This window comes from Lactuca saligna, chromosome 2 (assembly GCF_052625555.1).
Source record: "Lactuca saligna cultivar CGN05327 chromosome 2, ASM5262555v1, whole genome shotgun sequence".
Classification (NCBI taxonomy): Eukaryota; Viridiplantae; Streptophyta; class Magnoliopsida; order Asterales; family Asteraceae; genus Lactuca; species Lactuca saligna.
Window position 1 is genome coordinate 95,892,894 of NC_136418.1, and position 11,290 is coordinate 95,904,183.

The window sequence follows — 11,290 nt, forward strand, 5'->3', positions numbered from 1 at the left end:
CAGGTTCTGGAAGAAGTTTCATGAGGAGTTGGGTACTAGGCTGCATTTTAGTACCGCATATGATCCCCAGACAGACGGTCAGAGTGAGCGGACGATTCAGACGCTCGAGGACATGCTCCGGGCATTTGTGTTGGATTTCGGGGGTAGCTGGGATGCATATTTACCCTTGGCAGAGTTTTCCTACAACAACAACCATCATTCGAGCATTGGTATGCCACCCTTTGCGTTGTTGTATGGGAAGAGGTGTCGCACCCCCATCTGTTGGGGTGAGGTAGGGCAGCGGGTTATGGGTAGCACGGAGATCGTACTCCAGACGACCGAGCAGATTCAGCTGGTCAGCAGAGGTTGTTGACCGCTCAGATCCGATAGAAGAGTTATGCAGACAGACGCCGGTGCGAGCTTGAGTTTCACGTCGGTGATCTTGTACTCCTGAAGGTCTGTCCTTGGAAAGGAGTGATTCGATTCAGGAAGAGGGGCAAGTTGGGGCCCCGATATATTGGACCTTTCCGTGTGATCGCAAGGGTGGGCTGGGTAGCCTACCGTTTAGACTTGCCATCAGAGTTGGGACAGATTCACGACACTTTCCATGTGTCGCAGTTGAGGAAGTGTATAGCCGACGAATCGATAGTGGTTCCATTAGGGGATATTCAGGTAGATGCGAGCCTGAATTATGCCGAGAGACCAATAGCCATCAGAGATCGGAAGATCAAGGTTTTGAGGAACAAGGAGGTACCCCTGGTGTTAGTTCAGTGGCAGCATCGGAAGGGATCAGAGATGACTTGGGAGCCGGAGCGTGAGATGCATGAGCAGCATCCGGAGCTATCTGCAGAGCGAGACTTCGAGGGCGAAGTCTAGTTCTAGTGGGGGAGAATTGTAACAGCCCGGATTTCCAGGTATCTTTTAATTTCATATTTTTGGTATTTTGTGAGGGGACTCGGCGAGTTGGAGGTCAAACTCGCCGAGTCGGGTCGCGGTTTTGGACGAAGGTTCGCGTCTGGACTCGGCGAGTCCATTCTGTTTAATGAAACCCTAATTTTCCAATACTAAGCCCTATTTAAAGGACCTTCTGGCCCTTCATTGCGTCCACCTTGATCCTTGAGTGCACAAAAGCAGCTGAGAGTCCTTGGGAGTGAGATAAGAGGCGATTTGTTCACCAATTTGTGTGTTATGCAATAAAGGAAAGAGAAGATCAAGCTAGAAGAGTTGGGAGATTGGATCTGCTTCTATTTCGTCAAGGGAAGCTTCTTGAGGTAACTTTCAGAGGTAATCTTCGTGTTTTGGTTGATATGTCAAATCTAGGGTTTCTTCTTGCCTTATTTGACTTGTATTTGAAGTGTGAAAGGTCCCATGGAGATATGGAACCTAGATCTGGACCTTAGCAGGTCCAGAAGGCCCCAAATGATATGCTTTATGTCCATTCTTTAGAGTTGGAGACTAGGGTTGCCATATTAGAGGTTATTTCCCCAAAAAGAGCCTTGTAAGTGTTGCATGGCGGCCAAGACTGAGACTTTATGGGATAAATGAGCTTGGGAAGGCCAGATCTAAGTGTGTATGGAACGGATCGGACCGCAGAAGCAAGTTTTAGCTGATGCATGGCATGGACTCGCCGAGTCTGAAGAACAGACTCGACGAGTAGCTTGAATATTGTCCTTAAAACCACCCAGTGAGTAGTCCTGCCGAGTTATGGGTGACTCAGTGAGTGACAGAGAGTTAGAGAGGGATTGACAGGTGGACCGAGTCGAGTTGGGACTCACCGAGTTGTCCTTGCGACTCGGCGAGTTAAGTCACGGTGGCCCCGTGATTCATGACCAGGTGGAACTCGTCGAGTAAGGGGAATACTCGACGTGTTAAATGAGAATCTTAGAGAGTTGGTGAAAATGAATTGACTCGTCGAGTCACTCTAGTGCACTCGTCGAGTCCGGTCAAATTGACCGTTGACCGTTGACTAGAGTTGACCAGTGATAGGGATAGTCAACCTTAGTGGTAAAAGTATTAATTAGAGATATATGATGTTATAGGAGGATAATAGCTCGGAGGTTCGAGCACGAGTGATTTCCAGGGTTCGTGAATTATCGAGACATTCGAGGTGAGTCTTCTCACTATACTTTACCTTGAATGGGTAACCAGAGTTATGTGACAGAGTATTGTATGCTATGTATGCTATGTGCTTTAGTGCATTATTTCTATGTGATTTATGATGTGTGATTATATAGACCGGGTCGGAGGGCCCAACAATATTGACCGGGCTGGAGGGGCCAACAAGCTATTATTGGACCGGAGGGTCCCGCAGAGACATCTTAACCGGAGGGTCGGGTTTAGCCTTGAGTGGCGTATTTGTGGTATGTGGTATTTTGGGGAACTCACTAAGCAATTATGCTTACAGTTGTTGTGTTTGATGTCTCAGGTACCAACGAGGATCGCGGGAAGGTGAAGGCTTGACTGGTACACACCCACACTGATGGAGTTTATGTTATAGAGATCTTGGGAGTTGTATTGAAAACACTGTTGTTATGTTTTGAAATGATGATATGATTTACATTCCATGATTTAAAAATGAAAAAAAAAATTAATTGAAATTTTTACGTTGTAACATACACCCTTAGACTTACAACACTTTCCATACCGGTGGAACATGCACTCAACCTATCACTCAACTGAACTTGAGTCCTAACTGGAGTTCTAACCTGGTTCCCTAAACCTATTATCCCATGCCAAAGAAAAGCGTGAACCAAATGTTGGAACGTTTTCTAAACTCCCAACTCACTAAATCCTCAACCAAGACGGCCTGACGGGGATGCGCAACTCATCCTAGTTTCACACCTATTTCTGCTCTTGAATACTGAATCGATTATCCCCCACTTAGATTCAACTAACCCTTCACGGCACGTGAGAATTGAAGGATTCCCAATCCTTCTTGTTTTCTAATAATCCACTGATGACAACTTGTGCTTACCAATTATAGATATCACTTACCAGTTAAACCCTAAGATCACCCATCCTCTAAAATCTGGTCTACTCTGACACTTCAATCCATTTTCCATGCTGATAACTGGAGGCCTTAATCTTCACCCTGGCTAACGAATCCTCATTCCCTCTTCCAATCTTGCAACACCACTGAACTCTACCGATCACAACCCATGCGAAAATACAATTCTCTTGAACATCCAATGACTAAACACTTATGCGTCTAACACCCACAACTGACACTACCATATTCATGCTGCCAGTCCTTTCCTACCAACGGTAGTGCCTTGAACTCCAAAGTTCTTCCATAGACAATTTTCAACCATACCTGAACAATGATAGAACCACTGAACTATGACTTCACTAGAGAGCTATCGCTATAGCCCTGACCAAATATCCTCTAAATAATACTCCTGCATAGATCCCAACAAACATCCGGGATAATAACGGTACACGCAAAACCCTCTTTGCAAGGTACGTCCCTCTGTGGGTTCATCAAGGACTTTTTGACATGCAGAATGGCATATGACAACCCTTGATAACCCAGATGATAGCAAAGAACTGACCTGAGATCTGACTTATCCAAACGCACTCACAATTCCAAAGCAATCCAGATTCCCGACATCCACCTAGTAGCAGTAGAAGATGACATACCCTCAACATCTGTAGGAATCTCGATCACCTTCTCCAGAGATACTTCGACCCTCCTGAGATCATGGTGCAAAATTCCCTTTCGATCTTGATGACATGAACTAACTATAGGATCCTCCTTCCTAAAGTATTCTAAGGGTTCATAGGCTTTTGGCTTCAGATGAGCCCCTAACTGCCCCACGACAAACCTGGCCCTAAAGGCCCCGAGATTACTGTCTAAAGTTCCCAAATCCCTTCCTTTGCTGAACAAAAGACCAACGAGGTCCACTCCCAAAACTCCGCGAGTAATGTCCAATGAGACGAACTTCTACGGTCACACATCAACTGGCCTAGGGCCTGCTCCTGATTCGGAACCAGAATCTGAATCTCATTCCTGAGTGCTTTGCACCATACTAAACTGACATTCCAAAGATCCAAATGTACCCAATAATCATATCCCATAGGGTTCCTGGATTCTCCAAGGCTCTCCCCTATTGGAGTATGGATCCTATGCTTTCAGTACTACTGGCCCAATACTACCTTCCACATCTATCCATACTTTCCTCGAGAATCATCCCAAATCCTCTAATTCACCTTCTCAAACTAATACACACAAGTGTCACTAAACCTCACTACTAACCTACTGAAACATTTCCTAGGCTTTCCTAGGTTCTCAACCTCACCTAGCCCTCAGCTGCTGAAACACTCCTACCAATGTCAACTAACTACCTCATGGATATAATCACATGCAACAGAGATCAGATAATCCTTCAAGTAAAAGACTCAATCCTCAAATGGTTGGACTCAAACAAGAGCTGTGTAATAGGACCAAGTCCTTCACTATGAGATTATCCCACATGTGCGCCATGTAACTTTGCATATCCAGTTAGTAGTCAATTCACATTACCAAGAGCCCTACCGAGCACAAAGCAAGTAGCATTCACAAAATGGGGAAAATACAACCATCATATCACTATTCATACCATTCTATCCTCTAATCAGGAATCTATACTAGCATGCAATTCGAAGGATCATACAATCAGGCATAACCCTAACAGGCTATCCTATCATTGACTGATCAGTACTCGCATATAGATCTACAAGCACATATAGTAGGCATATAAGGCATCCTTCCATAATCCTTAACCCTAATCTAGCATGTAGGTCTCATAATTATAACATATCATAACATAACATGTATGGGTATATTGGGAAAAACTTACTGGAGCTCGGCTGATTGCGCGAATCACACACCTTGTTCTTTTCAAAGTTCTTTTCAAAAAAATTATATAAAACAATTTTTTTCTTTTGAAAAATTTCATACCAAGTCCTCAGTTTGAGTCCAGACACACCCGAGAGTGTGCCAAATCCCTCAAACCAAGGCTATGATACCAACTTGTAACATCCCAAAATTCAAGACCAAAAATTTTCATTTTTAATTAGGTTATTATAAAACCAACAGTATAACAAAAACATCAATAATGACATCCCCTTTCAAAACCAAAGCACCAATAATCAAAATATGTTATCATAAACAATATTAGAGTGTAATCCCAGAGATCTCATATGCGGAAAACATAGTGTGATGCGCTGTGATCGAGTCGGCTCCTTTCCTTTGAAAACGAAGTACCTGAAACCAAAACTGAAAATCGTAATCACGAAGCTTAGTGATTTCCACCATCATACATGCCATACAAATAACATATTGTCGGGCAATTCAGGGGTACCTGACCTACCCATGTCAAGCAATTTTGGGGTGCTCTACCTAACCTGCCAGGCAATTCTGGCGTGCCCAACCTACCCTGCTAGGCAATTCTGGGGTGCCTGACCTACCCATGTCATGCAATTCTAAGGTGCTCGACCTACCCTTCGGTTTATCTCAACCGGCTACAGGGATTATTTCACCCCTACCACTACCACATAATAATATAACATAAACATACTGCTAGGCATGCATGGGTACTGACTACCCCTTCGGTGTCTTTCAACCGGTATCCGGGGACTATATCACCCCCACTACTACTAACACATATAACAGAGCATCCTAGAACACAAAGCATATCAGATAGTGGAAAACCAGACGATTATCACAAAGACAATCATCTCATAAATAATCACCTACTGGTGGGCCGACATTAATGCTGTAGACCCACCTCTACTGGAAGGTAACTCACCTCGCGTTGCTGAAGTCCCGCAAACAAAAGCCGAACTACTAGACGACAGATTCCCGAACTGTCAACATCAAAACAATACCCAATTAATAATTGGGTTCCAACACATAACCATAAGTCCATGCATGGGGGTAAAAGACTAGTTTACCCTTATCTTCGCTTGATTCAAGCTCAAGGCCCAATCTAAAGGCCCAAAAGTCAAACTACGAATCAAAGCCTAACATATGGCCTAATTTTCCAAATAGGGCCCAATCCTTTACATGGTCTTACCCTAAGGCCCAACCATTTATTCTAGTATATACATTTGGCATTTCTAATGGTCCAACCTCTCATGATCCTTAAGGCTCAGTTATAGCCCACATATGGCCCAATTTTCCAAATTGGGCCCAAACCCTCACATGGACCTTACCCTAAAGCCCATCCATATATTCTTAGCCCATATGATTGTTCTTGGATGGCCCATCAATAGCTCACTCATCAAAGCCCAGTAGGAAGACCCAACTCAAGGCCCAATCAAAATTAGGGTTTTCACATAAAATGACGATTAGGGTTAAGTTTTTCTAACTTAACCCACTAATGACTTCATCCATTAAGTCCATCAATCTATTTGTTAAATCATATAGTGTGGTTGGCTTAATACATAATCCCAATCCGATCATCCAAAATGCGGGTCCCGACACTCCAAAACACATATATCCAAAATTAGGGTTTTCTAAACCCTAAATAGGGTTTCCAACCCAATCAAAACTCAATAGGCCCAAAAGCTAAGTCTTTAGATCAATTAGGGTTTTATTAGGCCCACTAGGGTCTCATAAGTCCGGCACCACCCATTACCACCTCGGGTAGTGGTGTTCTACGACGGCTCAAGGCGGAGGCCACCACCTCACGGTGGTGGTTATGGTTCTAGTCCATTTTTGTCCAAGCATCCCAAAAGCAATTAAACACAAGAAAAAGCACACTGGCACCAAACACGACGGTTGGTGGTGGCAGGAGGCGACAGCCACCACCTCACGGTGGTGGTTATGAGATTTCTTTATTATACTAGTCACTAATTACAATTTTAGAATGCTTTAAAATAAAGTAAACACACACACAACAAGGTAAACACACACATACACACAACCACCCTTGTGATGCCTGGTGGTGGTACATTGTGGCAGTCACCACCTCACGGTGGTGGTGGTGGGTTTTTTATCCAAACCATCACACCTACAACCATATGAAAACTAAAACCAACAGGTCTACTTGAATACACAGCCATACACAAACTCACAACCACCTCCCACAGTGGCTGGTGGTGTCAAGATACGGCAACAATGGTAGAAGGTATTAGAAATGGCGGCAGGTATTGATTTGCGTTGACCGCCACCACCTCACGGTGGTGGCGATGCTTTCTCTTGGTCCCCTGTCGAGCAAATACGTCAACATACGCAAGTTCACGCCGGAAGTTCATCCAAACACAGCCATCGTTGCGTTGGCTCATGGTAGCCAGAGGGAAAAAATCGATGGAACAGTCTCCTTCGTTGGTTGTACAAGCGGTGGTGGAAGCAGCTAGCTGCTGTGGGACGAGCTCTAAAGCGGGTGGTGGTCAGAACAACACCAGCAATAGCAGAGTGCGGCTGTGAACGACGATATAAAAAGAGAAGAAGAAAAAGGAGGACGATGGAGTGGTGGCAATGGGCGCTCACAGCTTCGCCGGTCGTCCTCATCGTTACCGATAGCAGGGCATTACGGTGGTGTTTGAACGACTGGTGGCGCCAGAGGTAGAAGGGAGGTATAAGTGTAGTGGTGGCGGATGATGAGGTTCCATTAGGGTTAGGGCTTGTTACCATATATATGAAGGCAACTAGGAGGGTGACGGGTTATGCCCGTGAATTTCAAATCATGTTTCATTTTTACACTTCCAGCCCTCCCCATAAGAATCTTTTCAAATTAGCTCCAATATTTACCATTTAAACCCTGCCTTCTGAAATCCCTTACAAATTAAGTCCAAAATTTTACCAAACAGCCCCGCCCTCTACAATTTTGTTCAACTGAAGTCCTCATGTTACTAAATGGCTCCTCCTCCACAAAACCTTTTCAACATAGGTCCGGAATTTACTCTTTATCCCATGCCTCCATAAATCCTTTCATATTAAGTCTAACACTTACCAAATACCCCCTGTCTTCTAAAAAACTTTAAAAAATAAATATCAATACTACACTTTAACCCCCCGAATAATCCAAATTATAACATTGGGCTCCCCAAAACCAACATCCTACAAGATATTATGGATTTTAGGGCTATTATTCATATTAATTTTTTTCTATTTATTTATTAAATAAACATGTGTTAGAATATATTTCGTATTCCCACATACACAAGAGACAAAGAACTTAAAAAGTGAACATTTATTCACCTAGGTCTGTTAAGTCCTAAATACATGTATAGATTTGATTGACGCCATTTACCTACTAAAAGACACTTAAAATGTATTGGATAAGAGACATTATGAAATTATAATTTGAATTGTGTGTGGTAATGGAGTACTTGGTAAGGGCCAATCGTTGTCGTCCGGAATTGGATTCTAGGAATGAAGTGTAACCAAAGAGGGAATCCCTTGTGGAGCAATTGAAAACTCATACTTAAGGCAATTGATCCTAGATCAATTCATTGCGAAAGGAAAATCAAACAAAGCCACTAGGAAACATCTACACCTCGACCCTATCAAATCAACAAAACCTCTAGAATTCGGAAGACAAATAAAAAAATCAAAAAAAAAACTCCAACATTCATCAGACACACACAACAAATTGATCACAAAACCTCAAAACTAAACAATGTGGAGCAAACGCCAACTTGACATCCTTCAATCGGAAACATACAATAAAATTAAAGAAAAATCGACTCCTTTCATAAGTGAATGGCCGGTTCTGAGGATTCAAATGCCCAGGACGAAATGGATAAAAAAAAATGGCCCTTAGGCCTTAACGTGTAACACTTTAACGAATTAAATTAAATAAACTACTTTTTTTTTATTAAAATGACGATAAACCTTGTAACAATAAACATAGCAAAATCAAAGTATTTTAATGACTAATAACATATCTGATAGTATTCTTGATTGCAAATTGGTTGATCAACTCTTCGTAGTCTATACTCTCTAAGATTTTGTTCTCAATAGATATCATCCCTAAACTGCTAAGCCTTTCTTGGGTCATTGTGGAGCATAGGTAAGATTTCACAAATTTGAATTTGTAAAAATGCCTTTCTACAAATGCAACCGTTACTGGAATAGTCAACAATATTCTATATGCAATGCTTGCATTTAGGAAATAATTAATTTTTTTCAAAAACTTCTAAACATCTATAGGGTTGCTAAATTCAGTGGTTTCCAATGTCTCAAATAATTTCAACTTTGTACAAAGCTCCTCGGCATCAATATCCGATCTTTCATCAAACTTGAGTGCTTTTTCAAGACGATGACAATATAACTTAAGATCTTTATCTTCAATTCCCTCAAATTATGTGGAAATAAAAAACCAAATACTTTATCATACTCTTCGAATTGTTCAAATCTTGTTTCAAGAAAAGAAATAGCTTGATGAACTATGTATAAGAAATAATTGACTCTAAAATTCTCTTCAGGTGTAAATGAAACTTCTTCGCTACTTGAACTCTCATCAAACCTTTTTTTCCTTTTAATCAAACTCTTTTGTGGAAATATTGGATCAATGCCCATTTCAATAAAAATCTCCTTAGCTTCAACAATCGCTTTTGAAAAACCAGTTTCTCTATAATCCTTGAAGTACCCAACCAATTTGTTTATTTCTGTAATAGCATTATCAAGATTCATATCCTTTGATTGTAGCTTCTTACTCTCAATATTCACATGGTTTAGTACTTCATACTAAACAACAGTTGATACCAAATATTCAAAGTCACTAAGCTCTTTTTCTGCTGGTGAAGTTGATTCACTTGAAATTGCAACATCATTCTCTTTTTCTCCAACTTGAAGTAAAGCTTCCCGTACATCCACATGTTGCAGTTTAATAGCCTTGACACTCTCAACCCGACTTCCCCAACGAGTTTAACACAATGACTTAAGACTCAAAGCATTAACATTATCTTTCAAAATTTCCCACCTCTTAGTAGAATTTGCAAAGATAGTATAAATATGTTGGATGAATCCAAAAAAGTTCTTTCCTTTAACACACTTGTTAGCCATATCAGATAATGTTAGATTAAGAGAATGGCAACCACAAGGAGTGTAAAATTCTCTAGGATTTATATCTAAAAATCTCTTTTTCACTCCTTGGTGTTTTCCTTTCACGTTTTCCCCATTATCATAGCCTTGACCAGGCATATCATTAATTTGAAGACCAAGAGAATTTAACTCTTCAAGTGTAATATCAAATAATCCTTTTCCGGAGGTATCATCAACATTCAAAAAACCAAAAAAAGACTCCTCGATAGTAACAAAATTATATGATAACTTTAAATACCTCACTATTATATTCATATGTTCTTGGTGATTTAAATTGGGAGTACAATCAAGTTTGATTGATTACTACTTTGTTTTCCTTATCTTCTTGATAAGTTTTTTTCTAATTTCTTCATCTAGCAAAGATATTAGTTCTTTTTGGATTAGGTGGCCAATATAATGCACATGAAGCCCTTCACTTGTGATCCGTTGCACATGCTCTTTGATAATCGGGTCAAACTCTTCCAACATTTCAATGACACCAAAAAAAATTCCATTACCTATTAAATACAATTAAGAAATAAGAATTGGAATCAGTCATCATAATTTACAAAAAGATTTTTGGTGGTACTGGAACAAAAAAATACAATTTATAGTTACCATTTTATACAACTTATCATTCGATCCACGAAATGCTAAATTATGTTTAGCAAGAAACTTCACTACTGCAATAATTCTTAAAAGAACTTGTTTCCAGTAATCTCTTTCTTTCTTGAACTATTCATGTTGAACTTTATCAATTGTTTTGTTCAATTTCAATCTTTTTCGCATGTCAAACCACTTATTCCTATTTGTAAGATAATCCAAAGAAATTGCGTGTTCTTTAACCCTAGTGGTAACATGGTGCCAATCTGCATAACCTTCACCATCTAATTTACCTTTCGAAATCCCTTCTCTAAACACTTTACAACAGAAACAAAATACCCTGTCTAGCTCTTTCGAATATACTATCCATACTTTATCACACTTCCCCAAATTCGATAAAGTTCTTGTATACAAAGCTGCAGAAGATCGTCTACCAAATTTATCGTAGGGACCATACATAATACTATTATCTCTTTAGGATCTTTCTCAACCAAAATTTTAATCTCACCAGAATTAAGTTTTTCCCACCTTCTTAGATCATATATATCAACAAGCTCTTTAACAGGCTCATGCTCTTCTGTCTCTTCTACTTCTACATGCTCTTGCTCTTTAATGTTCTCTTCAACATGCTCTTGAATGTGCTCTTCAACATTCTCTTCAGTGTGCTCTTCAACAGGTTGTCTATGGATAAACTTA

At 40.7% G+C, this 11,290-nt stretch overlaps 1 protein-coding gene across 1 annotated transcript; it reads right to left on the minus strand.

Moving 5' to 3' along the window:
* Positions 1-9,104: 9,104 nt before the first annotated feature.
* LOC145029885 (uncharacterized) lies at positions 9,105-10,267 on the minus strand. Its single transcript, XM_078978336.1, has 4 exons — positions 9,963-10,267; positions 9,724-9,847; positions 9,377-9,655; positions 9,105-9,263 (listed from the first exon to the last, which is right to left on the minus strand). Exons 1-4 carry the CDS (start codon positions 10,265-10,267, stop codon positions 9,105-9,107), a joined length of 867 nt encoding a protein of 288 aa, XP_078834462.1.
* Between the last annotated feature and the right edge of the window lie 1,023 nt (positions 10,268-11,290).